Source organism: Anomaloglossus baeobatrachus, chromosome 7, assembly GCF_048569485.1.
Source record: "Anomaloglossus baeobatrachus isolate aAnoBae1 chromosome 7, aAnoBae1.hap1, whole genome shotgun sequence".
In the NCBI taxonomy this organism is placed as follows: domain Eukaryota; kingdom Metazoa; phylum Chordata; class Amphibia; order Anura; family Aromobatidae; genus Anomaloglossus; species Anomaloglossus baeobatrachus.
The window spans coordinates 304,482,039-304,508,559 of NC_134359.1; the positions used below are offsets into that span (position 1 = coordinate 304,482,039).

Consider the following 26,521-nt stretch of genomic DNA (forward strand, 5'->3'; position numbering starts at 1 on the left):
GATCAGCCTAAACTTATTGGGTTCCTTCTTTGGGACCACCCCCAATGGAGAGACCCTTAAGTTTTCTATTGGCATTTTGGGGAATGGACCTGCCATGCGGCCCAGGTCAATTTCTTTGTTTAGTTTTGTGGAGACAATGTGAGAATATGTATAAGCTGAAGCAAGGTTACGAGAACAGGTTAATGGGCCTGAAGTAGATGGGATCTTAAAACCTTCTGAGAAACCCTCCCCCAGCAATTGTGCTGCTTTTCTATCTGGGTACCTGCTTAGATAGCCCACCATCTCCCCGAGTCTAATTGGGGTTTCCCCCTTTTTGGTTAATCTCTGCTGTTGGGGTTTTATTTCGTTTAAAGCATTTGGATAGGCTATGGTTTCCACTACAGAAGGTGCATTCATGTTTGTACCTGCATGTGTTTCCGAATCTGCACTGGCTATCATTGAACTGCCAGCAGCAACCTTTTCTGTTTGCTGCCGACAATCCGATTGCTGATGATCTGCCGACATAGCCCTGAAAGGGCTGATTAAACCCCACGTGGCGCTGTCATGAGACGCATCCATAAACCAATATCTTTGTGATCCCAACGAATCCCTTGGCGACCAGCCTTTCGTTGGCGAAACTGCTCATCATAGCGCAGCCATGCTAAACCTCCATACACACGGTGCGCCTCCCAGATAGAATTCATGTAACAAAATAAGGCAGAGCAATGTTCAGGAGTTTTTTGGCCTATTACACTTGCTAATATGGCAAAGGCATGGAACCAATTGCTAAATGTTTGGGGGATGAGACAATACCGTCTTTCTTGTTCCTCTCTTTTCCTCTCATCAAACCTTACTCTATCCAAGTTATATTTTTCTAAGGGCAATAATGAAAATATTTCCACATATTCGTCGGCCCAAATCTTCTCCCTAACCTCCTGTTTCAAATGAATTCCTAGAGGACCCTCAAAACATACATATAATTCTCCTTTTGCTGCATCAGATAATGGAACCCCTTGTGAAATTACTGCGTCCTCCTGTGTGTCTGGATCAGCACACGACTGACTTACCACCTCCGATGTCCGGCGACCATTCCCGCACCATGCAGCAATAGGAGAAGAGGTTATGGGTAAGCTAGACTGACTCAAAGCCTCCTTAACCCCTGACACTAATTGCTGTACTACTGAATTAAGATCCCATCCTACATTGCCGGGACCTGTACCCCCAACTGCGCCCACTGGATTCATTACGGGTGTTGTTACACTAGATATAGGACAAGAAAAAGTGTTCTCACCAATACCTGGCTGCGTCCTAGGTTGACCAGCCGTCCGTGACGTATTAGTTATAGTCTCTACAGCCCCTCCATTATTGAAGTGCTGCGTGCTGCTGCCCTCTAGTGGGGAGTCGTTATCTGTGTCATAGTCATTGTCTGGAATCTCTTCTGAGTCTTGTAGCTGTAGATTTATTGCCTGACTCACATCCTGAGCCGGCCGAAGAAGTCTTTGTCTGGTTAAAGTACTTTTGCGCAGTTGTCTTTTTGGATTCCTACCACTCCTCGTGTAATGAGAACCCGGATCCGGAAATGTTGTGTGTCCTAAGCCCATCCCCCCGTGTTGGTTTATTTCCTGGGGTGAGGCCGTATGATGTCCTCTAGAATGATGCAAAGTTTGTTGAGGAAGTTCTAAGGATCCATCGTGGGCTGTCGTCACGTCAGTTGTAGCTTGTGTGGCTGCTTCTCTGGCTGGCACATCAGTAGAGCCGGACTTTCTCCTTGCACTTCTTGGTGTCTCTCTGGTTAGATGGTCGGGCTCTTTTCTCTGTCCCTTGTTATTCTTGTACTGTAGTTTCCTTCCTGGTTTGTAAGCAGGATCAGAGGCCGTGCTACGCTTTGCTCTTTTCCTAGAAGTAACGGAAGGACTTATGATCCTATTGTGAGTCCTATTGGCCATTTCAGAAGTTAGTCTCTCAGGAGGTCTTGATCTTCTTAGAGTTTGATGTTCAGAAAGTTCAGAAGGGACAGATGCTGTATCCCGGGCATTCTTCAGCAATTCGTCTAGCTGGGCCTGAATCCATTCGGGCCTACATGTCAAAGCCGCGGCCTGAACGCTCTTCAGCAAGGCATCCATACTGCTGGTTCAGTCTTTGAGTCCAGGACAAAGGAATGACACCTTAACATGGGACCTATTTCTTATATGGCCCCTGCCCCCCGTCTCTCCTCCTGCTCGCTCGCCCACCACCACATTCCTTAGGTAAAACCCCCCATCCCTTACTCCTTAACCCTTTCCTGGATCTATCACTGCCTCAGTCATGTACGTTAGGGCTATCTGCCTTCACTCTGCTAGATTAAAGCAAACAGACCTTCTTTTCTCCCGTAGAGACCCTACACCTCTTGTGGGATGTCCTTGATCTAAAGTTCCAATAACTTAGAAACTCTTAGGGGTACTTTGCACGCTGCTACATTGCTAGCCGATGCTGCGATAGTATCCGCCCCCGTCGCAGCTGCGATATCTTGTGATAGCTGCCGTAGCGAACATTATCGCTACGGCAGCTTCACACGCACTTACCTGCCCTGCGTCGTCGCTCTGGCCGGCAACCTACCTCCTTCCTAAGGGGGCGCGTTGTGCGGCGTCATAGGGATGTCACACAGCAGGCCGCCAATAGAAGTGGAAGGGCGGACATGAGCGGGACGTAAACATCCCGCCCACCTCCTTCCTTCCGCATAGCCGGTGGAGGCAGGTAAGGAGATGTTCATCGGTCCTGCGGCTTCATACACAGCGATGTGCGCTGCCGCAGGAACGAACAACAACATCGTATCTCCTATTGGTGCGACATTATGAAAATGGCCGACACTACACAGATCACCGATTTACGACGCTTTTGCGATCGATTATTGGCGCATCTAGGCTTTACACGTTGCGAAGTCGTTACTGGCGCCGGATGTGCGTCACTTACAATTTGACCCCGACGATATCGCAGTAGCGATGTCGCAACGTGCAAAGTACCCCTTACAGTCAACCAGGATTGCCCAAAAGGGAGCATCAGGCAAAGGAATTGTCAGGCATTTCCCTTGGGGGAAATGTTTTGTAATCTGAGTAGACAGAAGTCAAAAGTCTCCGATGTTGGCACTGTATCCGCCGGCAAGCACTGTGACATTATGTCATGTGACAGCTGCAGCCAATGAGTGGCACCAGCGTTCAGTATCCCTTCAGAGTGGAGAGTTACGGGACACAGTGCAGACATCAAAGAAATCATGGTGGTCGGGGAAGTCAGTATTAGGCTATGTGCGCACTTACCGGATTTTTCCGCGGATTTTGCCGCGGATTTGCTGCATGTTTCGCTGCAGAAAATGTTCATAACATCTCTGCAGTGAATCACCAGCAAATCCTATGGAGAAAAAAAATACTGTGCGCACTTGGCGGAATTTGACAGCTGCATGTTTTGCTGCGGGAATCCCGCAGCAAAAACAAGTGCATGTCACTTCTTTTCCGCACAGCGCTGCGGGATTTCTCTCCATTGACTCAATGTTAATCAAGAAATCCCGCAGGGAATAACGCAGGCAGCAAATTCTGTGCGGTTCACTGCGTTTTCCTGCGTTATTCCCTGCGGTATTTTGCGGTTTACCTCCGGTAATGTGCATCACTTGCTTGCGGTTTTGCAGGGAAGTGATGTCATTACAGGAAGAGGAAGCCGTGCAGAGTAAACACACACACATCAGACATAGAACACAGACACAGAACACATAGAACACACATAGAAAGAAAACGGAAATATAGGAAAAAAAGAACGTGGGCTCCGCTGCATATTTACCTTCCAGCCGAGGTAAGCACACAGCGGCGGCCCGGTATTCTCAGGCTGGGGAGGGAGAGGGGCAGGGTTAATGTCCCCCGCCTCACTCCCCCTCCGGCAGCCGAGAATATCAGCCGCAGCTGCCCCGGCACTGTCGCATGCAATATGCGACAATACCGGCGTGTCCTCGGCTCTTCTTGCCACCGTGTAGCAGTGGTGGCAAGGTAATACAAGGGGTTAATGATGGTGGGGGACCACCGCCATTAACCCCAGGCTTGATCATGGCAGCGTCTATGTGACAGCCGACATGATCAACCCGTAAGTAAAGTGAAAAAAAACACAGACACCGAAAAATCCTTTATTTTAAATAAAACAAACAAGCCTCGTTCACCATTTTATTAACCCCTCCCGCACCAAAGCTCCGGCGTAATCCAGGTCCGACGTCCAGCGCTGCTTCCATCCGCGACTGTCACAGACACAGGCTGAATGCAGCAGAGGTAATTACCGGTCATTTCCCACGGCCGGTAATGTGAACTCACTGCCGACCGTGGGAAATGCAGCGATCTGTCTATCCCTCTATCTATCTATCCCTCTGTCTATCTATCTATCCCTCTATCTATTCTTCTGTCTATCTACTCTCAGAATTAAATGACTTTTTTTTTTTTTTTTTTTTCTTCAATGTGCTTTATTGCATTGAATGCAATAAAGCACATCCCAACCCGCACGCGGCAAAACCGCGGCAATACCGCGAATAATACCGCGGTAAAACCGCAGCAAACCGCGGCAAACCGCATGCGGTTTTCGGGTGCGGTTTCCCGCGGTTTTTTACCGCGGGTGCGGTAATCTTTGAGGGCATGCGGAATTTTCTCAAGAAAATTCCACTTCCCAGTGCGCACAGAGCCTAAATGTTTTTCAGTTTATGATGACCCTTAGGATGATTCACAATGGATGGTCTAAGAGTGGACTTCTCCTTTAAGTGCAAGTTTTTGCTTTTTTTTGTGACCAGGCAGATTTATTGAAGAAAAAAGATGAAACTTGGAAAATGTGTGAGGAGACTTCTGTGCAGAGATGTAATGAAATCCTGACACAGATAAAGAGTAAACTTGTCCAAAATCTGGAGGAGAACAAATATCACGTCCTCGGAGGACACCAGACCTTTATTAAAGACAAGAAAGTGATCATAGAGGAGTATAACCAGCAAGAAGACAAAGGGGTCAAGGTACAACTGTCTGGCCTAATCGGCTTGTCTTTATATTTATTTTTTTATTTTTTATAGAGATTTCAGTAGACAGAAGCATGGTGGCCTGGTGGTTAGTATTATAGTCTTGTCTGTTGCGGAAGGTATAACAGATGTTTGTGTGGCGCCCCTGAGGCTTCCGTCGCCACAGGTCATTGCACCCCATCTGCGGTGTGATGCCCTATTCTGGGAGAGGAAGAGAGTGAACTCCGGTCCCCTGGTAAATTCACACTACACCCATTGTTAGGGACACACAGGACCAGGGAAAGTGGCAGGCAACCCTCCCATGCTGCATGCTGAGAGGGGCTGTAAGACCCATCCCTGTTCCCATAGGGTGGTAGCCTAGCAACTGGGGAGGTGGGAGGAGCCATCTGAGAGTAGATAGAGAAGGGAAGGTCAAGTTTAGTCAGTTCGCTCAGGGAGTGGGAGAGTGAGGAGTGAGCATGTAGGACGAGAAGAGAAGAAAGGGTCGCAGGGCCGCGGGTAGTCCTGTATGATACCACGAGCAGTCCTTGTTGGGTACCGCTGCCGAGGGCCCAGAGGCGCTACGGGTAGCTGCAGGCTGCGGTGGCCTGGTCCACAGTGACATCGGTGGAGTGATTAGCTGCGACAGGGGACGGTCCCTAGAAACTGGAGGAGTGAAAAGACAGTCTCCAGACAGTAAAAACCGAGTCCCAGGGAATTGCAAGCTCCCAGGGCCAGAACCCAGTGCAGACCTTCAGAAAAGGGGTAATCAGCCGACAGGTGACCCCCCAGCCTGGAGGCTGTAATGGAGGCCAAGCCAAGTCCATCTACCTAAGGCAAGGCTAGTGAAGACAGCAGAAAAAGAGACACTAAAGAGAGGGAACCGGATTTCACGCTCTGAATCATCCAGAACTGACGGAGGTCCCTGACAGTGGTCCCAGCAGTCTGAGGGTCCCTGCAACTGTGACGGAAACTGTGAGTAAAAGAACTGGAACTGCACCTTTGGACTCGTCTCTGTTATTCCATCTGCATAGACACTTACAAGCACCAACTGTGCCCCGGGCATTGCTCCACCTGTGGGGAGCAGTACCACCATAGCTGCCATCACATCATCCCGGTGGCCTCACACAGCAGCGGCGGCTTATTAGCCGCATACCACAGGTGGCGTCACGAACACAAACTTTAACTTAAGCCACATATTCAACTGACACCCACCAGGGCCACGGAGCCGGGCCCAGCCACCACTGACTACCACCGGACTAGTCCGGCCCGGCACCGGGTGTCCCATAGCCCTGGGGTGGGCGAGTCATTTGCATTATATGAAAGCTGGGTAGAGTAGAAGGCTGAAAGGAACAATTCACACAAAGCTTATGCATTGTAAGGGCCTGAAGGAGGCGAACAAGTACTGGGAGAAACTGCAGGCCCTGCACTAGGTATAAAAAAGCTCTACCCCCGCAGACCCAGCACCAGGTATAAATAGGCTCCATCCCATAGACCCTGCACCAACTACAAATAAGCTCCACCCTGCAGACTTTGCACCAGGTATAAATAGGCTCCATTCCATAGATCCTGCCCCAGGTATAAATAAGCTCCACCCTGCAGACTTTGCACCAGGTATAAATAAGCTCCACCCCCACAAACCCTGCATCAAGAATAAATAAGCTTCCCCCTGTAGATCTTGCTCCAAGAATAAGTACAGTCATATGAAAAAGTTTGTGCACCCCTATTAATGTTAACCTTTTTTCTTTATAACAATTTGGGTTTTTGCTATTTCAGCTTCATATATCTAATAACTGATGGACTGAGTAATATTTCTGGATTGAAATGAGGTTTATTATACTAACAGAAAATGTGCAATCTGCATTTAAACTAAATGTGACCGGTGCAAAAGTATGGGCACCCTTATCAATTTCTTGATTTGAACCCTCCTAACTACTTTTTACTGACTTACTAAAGCACTAAATTGGTTTTGTAACCTCATTGAGCTTTGAGCTTCATAGGCAGGTGTATCCAATCATGAGAAAAGGTATTTAAGGTGGCCACTTGCGAGTTGTTCTCCTATTTGAATCTCCTATGAAGAGTGGCATCATGGGCTCCTCAAAACAACTCTCAAATGATCTGAAAACAAAGATTATTCAGCATAGTTGTTCAGGGGAAGGTACAAAAAGTTGTCTCAGAGATTTAACCTGTCAGTTTCCACTGTGAGGAACATAGTAAGGAAATGGAAGAACACAGGTACAGTTCTTGTTAAGCCCAGAAGTGGCAGGCCAAGAAAAATATCAGAAAGGCAGAGAAGAACAATGGTGAGAACAGTCAAGGACAATCCACTGACCACCTCCAAAGACCTGCAGCATCATCTTGCTGCAGATGGTGTCAATGTGCATCAGTCAACAATACAGCGCACGTTGCACAAGGAGAAGCTGTATGGGAGAGTGATGCGATAGAAGCCGTTTCTGCAAGCACGCCACAAACAGAGCCGCCTGAGGTATGCAAAAGCACATTTGGACAAGTCAGTTACACTTTGGAAGAAGGTCCTGTGGACTGATGAAACAAAGATTCAGTTGTTTGGTCATACAAAAAGGCGTTATGCATGGAGGCAAAAAACACGGCATTCCAAGAAAAGCACTTGCTACCCACAGTAAAATTTGGTGGAGGTTCCATCATGCTTTGGGGCTGTGTGGCCAATGCCGGCACCGGGAATCTTGTTAAAGTTGAGGGTCGCATGGATTCAACTCAGTATCAGCAGATTCTTGACAATAATGTGCAAGAATCAGTGACGAAGTTGAAGTTACGCAGGGGATGGATATTTCAGCAAGACAATGATCCAAATCACCGCTCCAAATCTACTCAGGCATTTATGCAGAGGAACAATTACAATGTTCTGGAATGGCCATCCCAGTCCCCAGACCTGAATATCATTGAACATCTGTGGGATGATGTGAAGCGGCTGTCCATGCTCGGCGACCATCAAACTTAACTGAACTGGAATTGTTTTGTAAACAGGAATGGTCAAATCTACCTTCATCCAGGATCCAGGGACTCATTAACAGCTACAGGAAGCCACTAGAGGCTGTGATTTCTGCAAAAGGAGGATCTACAAAATATTAATGTCACTTTTATGTTGAGGTGCCCATACTTTTGCACCGGTCAAATTTTGTTTAAATGCGGATAGCACATTTTCTGTTAGTACAATAAACCTCATTTCAATCCAGAAATATTACTCAGTCTATAAGTTATTAGATATATGAAACTGAAATAGCAAAAACCCAAATTGTTATAAAGAAAAAAGGTTACCATTAATAGGGGCGCACAAACTTTTTCATATGACTGTATGCTTCACCCTCACAAATGCTTTACCAGCAGTAAATAAGCTCCACCCCAAAGACCATGCATTAGGAATAAATAAGCTCCACCCCACAAACCCTGCACCAGGTATAAATAAGATCCACCTTGCAGACCCCGAACCAAGTATAAATAAGATCTACCCCCACAGACCCTGCACCAGGCATAAATAAGCCCATCCCCAAAGACCCTGCACCAGGTATAAATCAGTTCCACCCCTCAGAAAATGCAGTTTCTATAAATCAGCTCCTCCCCCACAGACCCTACAATAGGTATAAATTAGCTCCACCTGTGTCGCCCTGGGCAAGCCAGGGGACACGGGTCACAACACCACCACACCCCACACTCCAGGTAGGCACATCTATGCTAACCACAAATCCTTGTTGCCTTCCTCCAGGAGTCTGTGATGCACACCAGGGGGTGGGCCAGGCGGTTGGCTCCGCCCACCAAGGAGCTCACAGCTCTGGAGGCAGGAAGTAACCAGGCAGATAGAGTCCAGCTAGGGACATGAAAGAGTTAACAGCAGATTAGCCCAGGCAGGGCAAGAGTAAACAACAGAGAAGAGCTCAGGGAGAGCTTGAGAGAGGAGTCCAGGAGGAGGAAGTGGAGGAGTTAAGGAAGGAAAGTAGAAAAGGAGGAAAAAGCAAGTAAAGTGACAGAAGAGAAAGACAGCCTGAAGGGTCCAGCTTTGTGAGGGCCAGAACAGCAAGGTCAGCAACGGCGGTGATTGTCTGGAGGGGGACCGTTTGGAAGTTCCTGGAAGGACCCCGTTGGCTGTGTGCCCGGTGGTCTGGAGCAGTGTTCCGAAGGACAGTCAGCACCAGGGCAGGGGCCTCTCGGACCCCGGCAAGGCTAGGAGTCGCCAAATTTGCCAAATCCGTCAGTGACGGGGACGCAGATCCCCCAACAACCAAGTCCCGATTGACGGCAACAGCCCGACCATTACCGGGGAGACACCGCCACCGCCAGGGCACAAGTTTCCCCAGGGCCAGCGCCTGCGGGCAAAGTGTAGAGCTCCTCCGGCCCAGATTGCAGTCGGGGTGCGGGTAACCGGAGGGAATCCACCGCTACCATCAGACAACACAGGTGCAAGGAAGAGGGACATCACCGTCACCTACCGGGAGTGCAGGTGCAGCCGTCTGTGGGACCGTCCTACCAGCCGTTGGTTTACCGTACAGACTGTGTCCGTGTGTCAGGCTGAGTGAGTACCATAGTGCCGCAAGGCACAGCGCTGCCCCCGCGTCCCTGCGCCCTCCAGGCCCTACACTTCACATCTCATCACCGGGCCCCGGGATCACCAACCCCTACCCACGGAGGGGCAACACAACACCTGGCTGCTCCGCATCACCATCCCCGGGACCCCCACACTGAGCAGCGGTGGTGCAATCACCACAACCGTGGGTGGCGTCACGAACTATAACAATCCCCACACCCAACAAACACCCCCCTTTCACTCACAGGCGAGGAGTGTCGCTCGAGAAACCCCGGGATCCGGCCCACAGCTCGAGCCACCAGGAGCAGCTGCCGGACCCGAGCAGAAGGGGTGAGCGCGGTGTGCTGACACCCTCCTCCCCGCCCGCGACAACTTGGCGTCACGAACAGGATCTTACCGCTCTGCCGTCAGGTAGAGGTGCGCCTTGTTACCGCCGGAGGCATCCGGCAGAAAAATTTCAGAAGCCGCCATCTTTGGCGCGAAAAGTTCCCGCTCGAGCGTCTTCTCGAGCAGTAGAGGCGCGAAGGCCAAAACCCCGCCCCGAGAGAGGAGGGGCCGGAAAGAGCTAAGGGGGACGGAAACAAGATGTCTGCGCCCGACGGAGCCGCTGGAGGAGCGGTGGTCGCAGCCGCAGCGGCACCCGCGGATGGGAATGGGCCTGCCCAGGTCCCGGTCATACCGGCGGGAGGTGCCGCGGCCCCCGCGCTTGCTCCGGTCATGCCGTTTTCCTTGCCCTATGCGCCCGGAGCTGCCTGGCTACCGCAGTATGACGGGAAACCGGATGCCCTACAGGCCTTCCGGAAAAAGCTTAACCCGTTGCTAGAGTTGTACCCCCTGACCGATAAGCAACGAGCAGCGATAGTGCTAGGCCAGCTAACCGGCGCGGCGGAGCAGGAAGCGGAGACCTGGACCGAGGGGGACCGGCTCTCTGTAGCCACCATCTTCGAGAAGCTACAGACTGCCTTCGAGACCCGGACTGAAGCTGAGCTGAGGATGCAGTTTTACCAGTGCTGGCAACGAGCTGGGGATAGCATTCGGGACTATGCTCTACGCCTGCAGACCGCCCTCCGCACGCTGAAGCGGGTGAACTCTATTAATGAGGCGGATAGCAACAAGATGTTAGTGGAGCAATTTGCGCAGGGGATGAGGTCCCCTGAGGATCGTAAACAACTCCGGCTGTGGGCCCTGGAACACCCTGATGTGGACTTTGCTGTGTTAAAGGAGCGGGCTATCAAGGCACTACAGCCCCCAGCTGCTGAAGTCCTGGAACCCGTCCCGTGGCCCGTCGAGACAGCTCCCGTTGCGGCGGCCTCTGCCAAACCAACCTCCTTAATACCTGCAGCCCCGAGCAGCACTGTGGAAGAACTGGCAGCCCAGGTCCGTCGCCTGGACGGAGACCTTGCCAAGATCCTTGCTGCGCTACAACCTCTGACCAGATCTCAGCCTCCAGCGCAGATACAGCTTGCTGACAGTCCCGAAGATGTTCCCTGGATGCAGCGGAGAAGCGCTAACAACCCGCGGAGCAGACCCCCAATCTGCTACAAGTGCCGGAAGCCGGGCCATATTTACCGACAGTGCCCGTTAAACGAGCAACCCCTGGGGCCCCGGGCCAATCCTCAGGAGTAGAACACCGTGGCCCCCCGGACTGGCGAGACCGATATGTCGGGGCCCGCCCTATCATCCCCGTGGTTGTGGACGGCATACCGGTGATGGCTCTCTTGGACACTGGATCACAGGTAACCACCATACCGTACACGTTGTATCGGCAGTATTGGGCCACAGACGAGCTGGCGCCTCCAGACAATAGTATAAATTTGATTGCCGCTAATGGACTTCCATTGACCCAGGTGGGGTATAAACAAGTGGCTATGACAGTGGGGCAAGCTGAACTGCAACAGCAGGGTATGATTGTGATCATGAATGAACCCAGTGATCATAACCCGAAAATAGTGCTGGGAACCAATGTGATGGAACACTGCATGGCTGATGTGTTGAACCTATTGCAACAGCTAGCCGCCACAGCGGCGGGCAGCCGGCAGAGGGCTGTGCAGCGTGAGATCCGCGCCCTGATGTACCGCCAGCATGTAAGCTCAACAGGAGGGGAGATTGGTGGAGTGAGAGTGATGGATGTTGCTCCGTTGACTGTGCCCCCTAGGAGTGAGATGATGATCTGGTGTAGGGCAGCAGTAGGGCCTCAGGGGCGTGACTACCCTGCGATGATGGAGCCCATGCCCTCCGAACACTGGCCCACTGTATTGGCCGCCCGAGGGGTGGTAGATGTGAAGAAAGGGAGAGTGCCCGTGAGAGTGTTGAATTGTGGGGAGGAAGAAGTCAGGCTCCCCCGGTATGCCACCATTGCCAAGCTGCTCACCCTGGACCCTCACACTATCCATGAAGCCAGTCCATCCACACTCCCACCTACCCCCAGCACTTCCCCATCCCAGGGGGACACAAAGGAGTGGCACCAACAGCTACATGTAGGCACTGATGATACCCCTACACATCACAGGGCCGGGGTACACAGGGTGGTGCAGGAGTACGAACAGGTTTTCAGTAAGCACCCCCTAGACTTTGGGCGGATCAAGGGGGTTCAACACCACATTCCCACAGGTGAACATCCCCCTATCAAAGAGAGGTATAGGCCTATTCCCCCTGCACATTACCAGTGTGCCAAAGATATGTTGAAGAATATGAAGGAGGCAGGGGTTATTCGGGACAGCTGTAGTCCCTGGGCCGCTCCGTTGGTACTGGTCAAGAAGAAGGATGGTACCATGCGGATGTGTGTGGACTACCGGAAGATCAACCAGATAACCCATAAAGATGCCTATCCCTTACCTCGAATTGAAGAGTCTTTGGCTGCACTGAGAACCGCAAACTACTTCTCGACCCTTGACCTCACCAGCGGATACTGGCAAGCGGCCGTGGCCCCAGAGGACCGGGAGAAGACCGCCTTCACCACCCCGATGGGACTCTGCGAATTCAATAGCATGCCGTTTGGGCTGTGCAATGCCCCTGGGAGCTTCCAACGGTTGATGGAGTGCTGTCTGGGACATTTAAACTTCGAGACCGTCCTGCTGTATTTGGACGATGTGATTGTTTATTCCCAGACGTATGAAGCCCATCTGGAGCACCTGGCCGAGGTGTTCGCGTCCCTTGCCCAGTACGGGATGAAGTTGAAGCCCTCAAAATGCCACCTGCTGAAACCCAGAGTGCAGTATCTAGGGCATGTGGTGAGTGCGGATGGTGTCGCCCCCGACCCTGAGAAGATTACTGCCATCCAGAGCTGGCCGAGACCAACTACAGTGAGGGAAGTAAGGCAGTTCCTGGGTCTGGTGGGGTACTATCGGCGCTTTATAAAGGGATATACGAAGATGGCTTCCCCCATGCAAGATCTCCTCGTGGGACAGACCAAAGGTGGTAGACCCATTGGAGCCCCACTGTCGTGGGAGGACAAGCATGAGGAGTCCTTTTGCCAGTTGAAGGCGGCCTTGACCGGAGAAGAGGTCCTGGCGTACCCTGACTATGGGAGCCCGTTCATCCTCCACACGGACGCCAGTAATGTGGGGCTAGGAGCGGTCTTATCCCAGGTCCAGGATGGAAAGGAGAAGGTGATTGCCTACGCTAGCCGAAAACTCCGGCCGACCGAAAGGAACCCTGAGAACTATAGCTCCTTCAAGCTTGAGCTATTGGCGTTGGTGTGGGCTATCACGGAGCGGTTCCGCCACTACTTGGCGGCAGCCAAATTCACAGCGTTTACGGACAACAACCCGCTGACTCACCTGAACACGGCCAAGTTGGGCGCGCTGGAGCAGCGGTGGGTAGCCCGGCTAGCCAACTATGATTTCACCATAAAGTACCGAGCTGGTCGTGTAAACATAAATGCTGATGCACTCTCCCGGATGCCCCATCTGTCAGAAGAGGGGTGCGAGGATGACGACCTCGAGGAGATCGAGTTGCCTGCGTTTCACCAGCTGCCTACTGAGAGGGTACAAGTCTGTCAGCAAAGGGTGGATCTGGACCCGCGGCCCAGTCAAGAGTGGCAGGACGCCCAGGACCGAGCGCCGGCTGTCCGCCTTGTCAAGACTCTGGTAGAACAAGGTGCTATGGGAATAGACCCTGCCGCTCCAGCCGAAGCTCAACGCTTGTGGAAAGAACGAAAACGGCTTTACCTAAACCAAGGGAGGCTGTACCGTGAGCTGATCAACCCGAAGACCCATGAGAAGATATGCCAGTTGATCGTTCCTCAAGCTGAGGTCGCTACTGTCCTGCGGGCATACCATGATGGTGCTGGCCACTTCGGGTGGAAGAAGCTGGAGATGCTGTTGAGGGAGCGGTTCTATTGGAGTGGGATGCGTGAATCGGTGGAAGCCTGGTGTCGAGAATGTGGTCCTTGTACACTGAGGAGAAAGGACGAGACTAGCCAGAGGGCACCGTTACATCCCATAGTCACCCATCAGCCGCTGGAGCTGGTCGCCCTGGACCATGTCAAGCTCACCCCTAGCCGAAGTGGGTACACCTACGCATTGACCATGGTAGACCACTACTCAAGATTTATGGTGGTAGTCCCCGTTAAGGACCTAACTGGTTGAACCGCTGCTCGAGCGTTCCAGGCTTATTTCTGCCGACCCCATGGGTACCCCGAGAAGGTGCTGACTGACCAAGGCCCGGCTTTTGAAGCAGAGGTGTTTCACGAATTCTGCCAGTTGTACGGCTGCAAGAAGATCCGGACCACTCCGTACCACGCCCAAACCAACGGCATGTGCGAGAAAATGAATCACTTGGTCCCGGGGCTCCTCAAGACGCTACCGCTGGAAGAACGGAACATGTGGCCGGCAAAGCTACCTGACTTGGTCGACATGTATAATAATATCCCGTCCAGCTCGACGAAGTGCACCCCAGCGTATCTGATGAGGGCTCGGCCTGGCCGCCTGCCGGTGGATCTGGAGATGGGGTTGGAAGCCCCAGAAGCACTCCCTTCAACGGCAGAGTGGGAAAGCCGGAGGAGGGCACAGTACCGGCAAATCCAGGAGTATGTGGAGAAGAACCTCAGTCGGAGCCGAGAGCAGCAGGAGCACCGGTTCAACCAGAAGGCGCCCGCAGGTCCTTTCCAGCCAGGGGATGTGGTGCTGAAACGGAAGAGGAAAACCCACAAGCTGGATGATCAGTGGGAGCAAGTCCCTTATGTCATACAACCCACGGAATGGGGAGATGGGAAGACCTACCAGATCAGTCGTGACCAAGGGGACACCCTAGCCACAGTTTCCCGGGACCATCTAAAGAAATGCCCCCCAGCGCTGAAGGCAGAGGCCGAAGTACCGGTTCCTCCACCAGTGGAGAAGGCAGCAGAGGTAATCCACACTGTAATGGGTGACTTCCCCGCAGACTGGCCTACACAGAACGGCGCGGTGATACTTCCAGTGATACTGTTCCCACAACCCGTGGATGAAGAAGTAGTGGAAGCGGTTAACCGTGAGCCAGAACCAGTGCCAGTGCCCAGGGATGAACCTGTACCCAGCCCCCCTGCACCTCCGCCTGCTCCACACTATAGCAGGGAGGAGGAACCGATTGTTCCCTCTACCCCACTGTCTAGCACCACTGACACCGGGCCCCGAAGGTCCACCCGTTCCAACCTAGGTAGACCCCCACTTAGGTACAGGGAGACCGTTCTATGAGTAAGAGGGGCCCGCAAATGTAAAAGAGTGTTGTGTGTTTGTTTGAAAAAGTTCTGCAAATGATAAGTGAAAATGATCCGAAGTTCACCTGATTCACCGTGTGATTAGCAACCGGCAGGAGCCGGAACTGTTGTCCCCGTGGGGACCGTTTAAGATTTGCATGGGAACTATCCATGGACAAGCCCGTGAACTAGCAGGGCACCACAAACGTTAAGTGGCTTGTAAATATGTTGGGTACCGTTACCGTTTCCGCAATACCGCCTCCGGAGAGGCAGGTTGGAGGGAGGGCCCTGAGCAGAGCAGGCCAGGGCCCAGCCACCAAAGGAACCGGTGGCTACCCTCTGGAGGGGAAGGACAGATCCCGCTCGGGTAACTTGTGCTGGACTGTGGGTCAAGGGGTGCTGCCTGGGTTTTAGGGGCAGCATCAGGGCCAGGTTGCTTGGGTGGGAGAGAGCGGAAACCGTGACCGTATACCGTTGCAACGTTAAAAGTAAATGTGCCTCCCGTCTTGGGAAGAGTTTGTGATTAAAAAATGTATTTATGTTTTGCTTAACCCTTGTTACCCCTTTTACAGAAAAATAAAACCGGTGTAGGACGGCAGCCCGCGGACGGTCTGCATTTTGCTAAGGGGGAATGTGTCGCCCTGGGCAAGCCAGGGGACACGGGTCACAACACCACCACACCCCACACTCCAGGTAGGCACATCTATGCTAACCACAAATCCTTGTTGCCTTCCTCCAGGAGTCTGTGATGCACACCAGGGGGTGGGCCAGGCGGTTGGCTCCGCCCACCAAGGAGCTCACAGCTCTGGAGGCAGGAAGTAACCAGGCAGATAGAGTCCAGCTAGGGACATGAAAGAGTGAACAGCAGATTAGCCCAGGCAGGGCAAGAGTAAACAACAGAGAAGAGCTCAGGGAGAGCTTGAGAGAGGAGTCCAGGAGGAGGAAGTGGAGGAGTTAAGGAAGGAAAGTAGAAAAGGAGGAAAAAGCAAGTAAAGTGACAGAAGAGAAAGACAGCCTGAAGGGTCCAGCTTTGTGAGGGCCAGAACTGCAAGGTCAGCAACGGCGGTGATTGTCTGGAGGGGGACCGTTTGGAAGTTCCTGGAAGGACCCCGTTGGCTGTGTGCCCGGTGGTCTGGAGCAGTGTTCCGAAGGACAGTCAGCACCAGGGCAGGGGCCTCTCGGACCCCGGCAAGGCTAGGAGTCGCCAAATTTGCCAAATCCATCAGTGACGGGGACGCAGATCCCCCAACAACCAAGTCCCGATTGACGGCAACAGCCCGACCATTACCGGGGAGACACCGCCACCGCCAGGGCACAAGTTTCCCCAGGGCCAGCGCCTGCGGGCAAAGTGTAGAGCTCCTCCGGCCCAGATTGCAGTCGGGGAGCGGGTAACCGGAGGGAATCCACCGCTACCATCAGACAACACAGGTGCAAGGAAGAGGGACATCACCGTCACCTACCGGGAGTGCAGGTGCAGCCGTCTGTGGGACCGTCCTACCAGCCGTTGGTTTACCGTACAGACTGTGTCCGTGTGTCAGGCTGAGTGAGTACCATAGTGCCGCAAGGCACAGCGCTGCCCCCGCGTCCCTGCGCCCTCCAGGCCCTACACTTCACATCTCATCACCGGGCCCCGGGATCACCAACCCCTACCCACGGAGGGGCAACACAACACCTGGCTGCTCCGCATCACCATCCCCGGGACCCCCACACTGAGCAGCGGTGGTGCCATCACCACAACCGTGGGTGGCGTCACGAACTATAACAATCCCCACACCCAACAAACACCCCCCTTTCACTCACGGGCGAGGAGTGTCGCTCGAGAAACCCCGGGATCCGGCCCACAGCTCGAGCCACCAGGAGCAGCTGCCGGACCCGAGCAGAAGGGGTGAGCGCGGTGTGCTGACACCCTCCTCCCCGCCCGCGACACACCCCCACAGACCCTGCACTAGGTATAAATCAGCTCCACCCCCACAGACCCTGCACTAGGTATAAATCAGATTCACCCCCACAGATCCTGCACTAAGTATAAATCAGCTCCTCCCCACAGACACTGCTCTAGGTATAAATCAGCTCCACCCCCACAGACCCTGCACTAAGTATAAATCAGCTCCACCCACACAGACCCTGCACTAAGTATAAATCAGATTCACCCCCACAGACCCTGCACTAGGTATAAATCAGCTCCACCCCTGCAGACCCTGCACTAGGTATAAATCAGCTCCACCCCTGCAGACCCTGCTCCTCCCCCACAGACCCTGCACTAGGTATAAATCAGCTCCACCCCTGCAGACTCTTCTCCACCCCTGCAGACTCTGCATTAGGTATAAATCAGTTCTACCCCTGCAGACTCTGCTCCTCCCCCACAGACCCTGCACTAGGTATAAATCAGCTCCACCCCTGCAGACTCTTCTCCACCCCTGCAGACTCTGCATTAGGTATAAATCAGTTCTACCCCTGCAGACTCTGCTCCTCCCCCACAGACCCTGCACTAGGTATAAATCAGCTCCACCCTTGCAGACCCTGCTCCACCCCCACAGACCATGCACTTGGCATAAATTAGTTTATCAAGTGCATTTCTTAAAAGAGATTTCATGTTTTCAGATTTTTTTGTACATATTGAAATTTTAGCTAACATTCCTTCCCTTTTTAAAAAAGGCTAAAGACATCCTCCAAGACTTTTTGAACTTCCTAGAACCTATAGAACAAGGCGTGTTAAAGAATGACCAAAATATGTCAGGTGAGGAACCGTTCATGTAAAATCTCAGAAAACTTCTTTCCCCTCTTCACTCCCTAGATAGTGAATTTTGGGCATGGCACATTCGTTGCACTTGCTCTAAATAAAATCATTCTTGGTAATCTCACATCACAAAAATGTTTACTTTTGTCCCATTCATTTTTCTTTTTCTATCTTCTATCAGCTGCAAAGTCCAAGATCTTCAAAGTGACTGATCCAAATAATACTAAGCAACTCACGCAGTATATACAGGGTTACCAGTTACCTCAAGGGCCCTTCAATCGTGTCCTCATCCAGCTCTTTGGTTTTGCCGGCCATGGAAAGTCGTCCTTCGTAAATTCCAGCCTGTTTACCTTGAGCAGTGATGGGTTTCATGACTATGCAGGAGAGGCTACATCCGATGGAGGGAAGACCATGGACCGGAGGGGGTACAAGCTCACCAACGCTATTACTATTGTCGACAACAGAGGCCTTTCTAAGATGGACTCTGCTCAGGAATGGGAAGTTTACGCTCAACTTTGTAAGTGTTTTCTCACTACGCAAACAATTGGAAGGATCGCAAAGCCTTCATGAATTATTCCTTTACTCAGAATGTACGTTGTCACTGCCATCTTGTAAATTTCTGAGAAAATCAATATCAGGCACAATGTGCTCAGGCTGTAACAGCAAAAATCTAACAATTCCCTAAGTGAAAGCCCAAAGATATTATTAGCTAAAATGCACATTCTTTTGCAGTAGCAGACTGCTTCAGCTGGCGGCAGTTAAGCAATTGCTTGCCGGGATACTAGCCCTCTGCTTCCTGGACTTGTCGCTGGTTATTCATTCAGTTGGAGCTAGCCAGGGAGCAGAGTGGACGTGTCTTACTGCTGCTGCTATTCTGTGATTATTGTAAGGGGTTTCTTCTACCTGCTTTTTTGTTGTACCCTTTGGTCATTCCCTGGTGCAAGTTATTGGTGTGTACAGGTTTTTGTTTACCCCCATCTGATTCTGTGTTGGTGGATTTTTGGGCGCCTTCCAGGTCAATCCACTGGGTGGTGGGAAGGAGACAGGGCTACGTTGGAGGCTCGACCCTGACTACCTCTAAGTCTACTATCAGGATAAGGCACAGTGCAGAGTCCCCAGACTTAAGGTCAATTTAGTAGCCCCTGTTCCATCTATACTATCCCATTACAATAGCTCCATAATGGAAAACTTCTCCCATCATGTAATATAAAGTCAGTGCAGAATGTGCAGAATGCAAATGGGGATTAAATAAAAAACAAATAATAAAAATAATAAATAAAAAACAGACACTTCAGTGCAAATGGAAGAGAGCAAAAAGCAGCTACGAAAAAGCGACCCGATGCGTTCCGCCGCCACAAGTGCAGCTTCATCAGGGACAAATCTAAGGATAAAAATTATACCCTTATATATTATAGCTAAAGAATAAACCAATAAGTGCAATGTCATCAAAACACCTGTGCAAAAACTCTGCCCATGTGTGAGAATCATTGGAAGTCGTCTGAAAGTAAGTGACCTAAGTGATCGTAAGTGGTAATCACTCCACCAGCAGCGAGAAGTAATAACATTGATCCAAATCAAAAATGTCCGCTACTATAGAAAATCCAAATTGAGGATGGTGACCACGCCTGGGCGATTAGGACACATGTCACTGCGTATGTGCCACAATACAAGCGTTGGGGATGCGCATGCGCAAGGATGCAATGAATTAGAAATGCAAAATGCCACGGACTGTAGATCTTATCTTTCTAAAAAAAAACCCTTGTATTTATATCCAAAGTTATCTGATTGTTTTCTTATTTTCAGGTAATTGTGTGCCACTGAATGAAGTTGTGTCGTGGGACAGGACCCAAGATGATCGTTTCCAACTGGTGACAAAAAGAATAGCAGAAGGCTCCTCCGATGTGATCGTACCGGTCCTGGTCTACAGGTATCAGAGAAATGACGAATTGGGTAAAAAGATCCTGGTCCAAAGGCCAGTTCAGTAGGCCGTGTCACCGAACCAGAGCACTGCAACCTCCAAATTCTGCCCTTTCTGATTAGTAGCTTCCATGGTGCTATGACATTACGGCACAGCTCATGACTAGAGATGAGTGCACCCGTGGAAATTCAGGTTCTACTGGTCTAGCTGAACTTTTATAAAGTTCTGTTCTGAACCCGGACTTGACCTAAACTTCATCTGAAGTCACTAATTAGGCGGCTTGGGTCTTCGTCCTCATTCAGCCATCCATAAACAGATCACTTCTGGGGGAGGGTGGGTTATATCCATATTTTTTGAGGTGCAAACTATATCTGATTACACTGTTGAAACACTGCAAGTGGCTCACACTGGGCTGAGCACCAAGCGTACCAGAGCACAGCGATGCTCGCGCCAATGGTCAGCAAACGCAAGCCACCCAAACTCCGAACCCAAACTTTGTTTCCTTGGAAAAGTCTGAGTTCGTACTGAAGATTAAACATCAAACTTCAGGTTCGCTCATCTCTACTCATAACATGATGATAACCTACTAATCAGAAGATGTCACAAGTAGCAGAAAGTTTGCAGAGCTCGGGTCTTTGGGCCATGGACTAAAAGCATAGCTACTGGACCAGGATCAACTCTACTGAAAGCAAATACAAAATCAAATTGAGCAAAGAAGGTAATGGAGGGAAAGAAAGAAGAAACTGGCGGAAAGGAGAAAAAAGGAAAATAGGAAGGTGAAGGACATGAATCAAAGTTGAGGATAGAGGGGATAGAGTGGTAATGGTGATCACTGATGACCTCATGTCTTGTAGACGAAACATGGAGAAATCCAACTATAAACTCTTCATCAGGGATTCCATGGAAAAGACTTGGTGGAAATTCATCAAAATCATCTAAACATTAATGCCTTTTTTTTGCATTTCAAGCCTGACATTTGAGGGCAGAACTTTTCTTCTTCTTATGGATGCAGTTGTCGCGGGCAGGGGATAGACCACAACCGGGAAGCCGCTCGAGGAGCTTGGATCCAGGCGGTGGCTGTGGCTCAAGTGGCAGCCGGATCCGGGGCTTGCACAGCCGTCCATCGCCCACGAATGAAAAGGGGATATTTACAGGGGAGAGAGTCTTTGTCAGTGACGCCACCCGTGAGTTGCGGTGAGGGATGGTGACATCGACGCTGCCTTGTATGTGGGCGCCTGGGGCTGATGGAGCAGGGCAGCAAGGTGGGATCCCATCCATGGGTAGGTAAGGTGTAGTCCCGGGGCCCAGGGTACGGTGAGGGATTGCAGGACACAGTCTGTAGGGAGGGACCGGATTGTACCGGTGTACTCACTGTTGTAAGAAAAACACACCAAGTCCATATTGTAAACCAAGGCTGGATGCCGGTAGCCTCTGGAGGGGTGTGCTAGGGTCCCGCACACAGGCTGACATGGCAGGGGCCCTTCCTCCTGCAATTTGTGTTTTCTCTGTGTTGGCTTAACCCGTCTGTAACGGGAGAAGTCCGCTCCCGGTGTTTTTGTACTGTGGGAGCTGTGGCCTGCGAAAGCTGACCCGGGGGATCTCTGTAGGCACTTGCAGATGCCCTATCCCAATCGTTGGGATTCCGTTTCGCTCTATCTGAGCTGTCGGTGGGACAAGACTTGGAATCTTGTCCCCTGCTGGCTAATTGGTAAGGTGCTTGAAGCGGTCCTCGCCCTAGGGTCCAGCTACCCCATCTGTGCACGTACTCCGGACCTGATTCCCGCTGTCAGCACCGGCGGGCTACAACCCTGCCCGGGTCCACTTTATGTCTCCCGCGACCAGATCTCCGTCGCCTGTGGCCCTGATCTGCCGTCTGCCAACTAGTCAGTGTCTGGTAGTCCAGTAGTCCGGGGGCTACAACCTCCGGCTACACTTCACTTCTCACTTCCACAGTCTACTCCACACTTCAACTGTCCACACTGTTCACTCTCCTCCACTTAACTAACTACTCACTGGTTCCCTCCCCTGAAACTTCAGAACACCTAGGTTGATGTCACCATCTGCCTGGCTCCGCCCACTGTTCCTATTGTATCGGGGGGGACTAGGCTTTTGTGGCTGATGTTGTTCCTGTGTGTGGGGTGTTGGTGGAATTCCAAGGAGAAGGTGATTCCTGCACCCAGGAGGGGTACAGTCATCTGTGACACCCTGATTTTGTTATGGCGTCACACAGACATTAAGGGTTATGTGCCATCAATAAATGTCCTACTCCGGAGGGCTTCTAAACCAGACTGTAGTATGAAATATTATGATATTTGTCTCCCTTTGTAATGTTGATGCCTCCTCTCGTCTAACACAGTTCTAGGGTCCAATCCTCGCACCTTGTGAGAGGCTTCACTTCTAGTTAATAATTAATTGGATGATGCACCTCCCGTTTGGTCATAAAAGCCTTTTTTTCTGGAAACCAACAGTGAAGTTAAAATGTTCAACGTTTTTGTTAATTTTTCATTACAGTTCACAAAAAAACCTCGTTGGTGAAGATCACAAAAGCATCAGCGAATTCCTGAAACAAGCCCAGAAGCTCACAGGTAGTAATAATCACTGGGTTACAGTATATTATAGGCCTTAGTCCTCTTCCCAGATATTTCCACCTAATGGTTTTGTTTCTATTTTGTGGCTCAATAATGAGTTCCTGGCACTTATCTCAGCTTCATTTTCCTATGATGGAGAAATGTGTGCAAGAACAATAAGAATTTTGACCAGATGCCCCAATAAATATCACAACGCTGTTGGCAGAACAAGGTCATTTAGCCAACTCCACCTAACAGAAATACCTTCTGCTCGCCTCTGTTAGCTGCTGCCAGGCTCCTCTGTCCTTTCCAACATTCTATGTCCCTGTCTCCTCTATACGCCTTTGTCCCTCTTTCAAAATCCTGTATCTCCTCTGGATTCCCCTATCCCTTGTAGACTCCTCTGTCCCATACATAGTCCTCTTTCTTCTCAATACCCCGCTGTCTCTTCCCTGTAGACTCAGCCAGACCCCAGTTGTCTCCTCTCACCGTCTCTGTTCCTGACAGACACCTCTTTCCCCTACAGACCCCACTTTATCCTCTATATTCTTCTGTCCCTTTCAGTGTTCTCTGTCTCTTCCATACCCCTCTGTATCTTCTCTCTCAGCTCTTCTGTTCTTCCACCTTCCTATCTCCTCCCTCCAGATCCTTCTGTTCACCGTGAGACAGCTCTGTCCCCCTTCAGTCTCCATTGTCACCTTTTTGTCCTTCTCAAGACCCCCCATCTTGCTTTAGATTCCTTTTTCCTTCCCCAGGCACCCACTGTCTCCTTCAGATATCTCTGTTCCTGTTAGACTTATCTGTCCCACTCGACTGTCTGCTCTGTTACATCCCTCATTCCCTTTCATCTAGACTTCTCGATCTACTACAGTTGCCTTTGTACCCTCTAGATCCCGCTATCCTCTCCTAATTTTTGTCCCCTCAAGACATGTTCATCTCTTCCATACTACTTTTCTCTCATACAGAATTATCTATATTCTCTACACTCCGCAGTTTGATTTTCTAGTCCCTTCAGACTCCATTGTCTCCTCCATATCCCTCAATAGCCTTTCAGTAGATTTCTCTGCGCTCAAATGATTTCCGTCTCTTCCATTCTCCTCTTTCTCCTCCCTCCAGACTCTTTCGTCACCCTTCCAAACTGCTCAGTTGCCTTCCACACCTCCTTTTCTCATCCAGACCAATTTCTCCTCTTCCAGACCTCATCTATCCCCCCAGAATTTTTTTCTCTTGCCATACACCTTTGTCTTCTACAGACACCTTCATCTATCCCAAACACCTTTTTCCACTCCAGACCCATCTGTCTCCTTCAGGCTGTCACACTGGGTGTGAGGAGATTCCTGGGAATAAGGGAGGCTGAAACACAAAGAGGAGGGGGGGACCAGGGGCTCATGCACTGACCCTGACACTGGGGGCCCTGCGCTTGCCCTCAAACCACAGGTACCTATAAGGGTTAGAAGGTGTGGCCTGCCAACATGCCCCTGTCTCCTAGCAAGATCCTAGGACTAAATCCCACCACCCACCAATCCACGGAGGGAAAAACAGACACAAAAATAACCAGCAAATAGGGAAAAACAACAACTTATCATGAGAGGGAATCTTCAGAATATACAGGAACAGTAGTCTGAAGCCACATGCACACCTGGGCAAGCAACTTCTCCAAGTGAAGAGTATGACCCGCACTGGCGGAGTGAGAGGCCTCACATTATAAAGGCCCTTAATTACCAGCTGGAGGAAAGGCTCCTCCAACCTGGCAAGGAACAGAAAAAAACCCTAAATCCAGCCCTTCTGCATTTGGTCCCAGCAGCAGCACCTGAAGGACCAGACATATCCGTGACACAGGCATCTTCAGTGCTACTTGTCCAGTCCTCCAGTCTCCTCTGTCCCCTTCAGACAGACTTGTCTCCTCCATAGCCCTGTGTCCCTTCCGTCCAGAATCCTCTGTCCCCTCTGGACAGACTTGTCTCCTCTATAGCCCTGTATCCTTTCCGTCCAGACTGCTCTGTCCCCTCCACACAGACTAGTCCCATCTCCGGCCCTGTGTCCCTTCTTTCCAGACTGCTCTGTCGCTTCCAAACTGACTTGTCTCCTCCATAGCTCTCCTTATTATTCCCCCTGACATCTTCCGTGTAGAGTTGACCACTCTTTCTTTATACATAACGTCGTTGGCCGGTGCTGCTGGACTTGATGTGTATGTGTGATTTGTTAACTGTGGCAATAATAGTAATAATATTTTGCTTATTTGTGTCAGGAATCCTGCCCTTTGTTATCTTAACCAAAAGCAAAAGCCTCTTGGAGGAATCTCCACTGAAGGACACGTTTTTTGGAATGGGAATGGAGAGTGTTCACTGCTTAGAGAACTACGTCCTCTCCGATAAACTGTCCGTCCTGAGTAAACACCGCAGAATCCTGAAGATTCTCTACGAAATCCTGGAATGTGTCACCTTCCATATGAGCAACGTATCCAACTTCCAGAGCCAGCGTCAGCAATGGCTGACCTTTCTTGTTCAGAAGGCCGGGACAATGCAGTAGAGGCAGACGGAGGCGTCCTGTACCTTCTCCCATCCTGATACATGGTCGTCCCCGGAGGCCATGACCTCTACCGTCAGATTCCCATCGTTCATTTATTTTTTATTCCATTTTTATCTTTTTGCTATTATTTCTGGTAATTTATTAAATTTGACATATTTGTTATTAATCATAATGAAAGTGTGAATAAACCTTTCCTTGTCATTGTCGCCTTCTTCTTCATTGCTGCATTAAGTGGTACCTTAGAAAATTGTTTTTTTTCTTAGACATTTATTTTCTGTAATTTTTTTTTCTTTTTTTAAAAAACATCCAAAAAAGGGAAAAAAAAAGAGAAGAAAAAAATAGAATTAAAGAAACAACAACCAAAGAGCAATGGAAACTGTGGTGGAAAAAAGAAAGGGCAACCGGGGAAATCTGAGCAACCGCGACAAGGTGTACATGAGCCGAGGAGATGTTTAACTCCTTTTCTTTATAGTTTTCACTTTTTCTAACAGTAAAAACATCTAGATATATATTGAGTGGAAATTGTAGAAGAAGTAGAAGGAGTCAAAAAAATTGTAGAAGGAGTAGATGGAGTCCTAAAAGAAGCGCAGCCGAATAATGATGGTTTTGGGTGCAATGGACACGAGCGTCTTGTATGAGAACCTTGTGTCAGAGTGTCCAGAGTCATGGAAAGCAGGACGCATAGGCTCACAGTGGAATACCTCTGCATGCACACACAGCGGGGGGGGGGGGGTGGGTTGTCTGTAGCGGAAGTGTTGAACGTCACCAATTCTCAAAGTACAGTAAATCTATTTCTAATGAGAAATGGCACAGGGGAAAAGTATTAAACACATGAAGAAAGATGCAAAAAGTCCTGGAAAGTCCTGACACCGGCTGGGGCAATCCTGCCACTTAATGATCAATTCAAAATGGCTGATAAAAAGGAATCTCATCATTACCTAGGAGCTGCACAAGAAACATCTCATGATGGAGGAAATATGATGGTCCAATACTTTTGGTTCCTTGAAACAGAGACAGCTCCATAATAAAGATCTGAAATTCCTAAACCTTCTTGTAATTAGGATATGAATTTACAGTAAATATGTTTTAGATAAAATGTGAAAACCTGTGTCCCCATCCACTGCTGGGATCGAACCATAGATACGGTCGGCGTGTGGATCACTAAGTGTGGATCTATAAGTGTGCAGAAAATCTTAATTACTCACCGGTAATGGGATTTTCAATAGCCCATGACAGCACCACCTGAGAGATAGGTTCCGCCCACATCAGGACAGGAAACCCACTGATAAAAAGGCGGTACCTCTCCTCCACATCAGTAGGTTTTCAGAGCCAGAGAGGACCAACAAAACACAACAAACAGATTAATCATACCACCACCCAAGGAAAAACACCCATAACTAACACTCCCCGAAGGGTGCCCACAACCAGTGAAAAGGGGGGGAACTAAGGGTGCTGTCATGGGCTATTGAAAATCCCATTACCGGTGAGTAATTAAGATTTTTCCCTGCCGCCCATGACAGCACCACATGAGAGATTTATATAGACCATCCACCTTAGGGAGGGACCACCAGCTTCACT

At 50.3% G+C, this 26,521-nt stretch overlaps 1 protein-coding gene across 1 annotated transcript in view; it reads left to right on the top strand.

Moving 5' to 3' along the window:
* LOC142246567 (guanylate-binding protein 1-like) overlaps nt 1-25,072 on the top strand; it is a 37,280-nt gene extending 12,208 nt beyond the window's left edge. The window contains exons 8-13 of the mRNA XM_075319634.1: nt 4,769-4,981; nt 17,848-17,929; nt 18,111-18,446; nt 19,733-19,856; nt 22,359-22,432; nt 24,663-25,072. Coding sequence (XP_075175749.1) covers nt 4,769-4,981; nt 17,848-17,929; nt 18,111-18,446; nt 19,733-19,856; nt 22,359-22,432; nt 24,663-24,943 — 1,110 coding nt within the window. The 3' untranslated portion in view covers nt 24,944-25,072. The remainder of the gene's footprint in view (nt 1-4,768; nt 4,982-17,847; nt 17,930-18,110; nt 18,447-19,732; nt 19,857-22,358; nt 22,433-24,662) is intronic.
* The last annotated feature ends 1,449 nt before the right edge of the window (nt 25,073-26,521 follow it).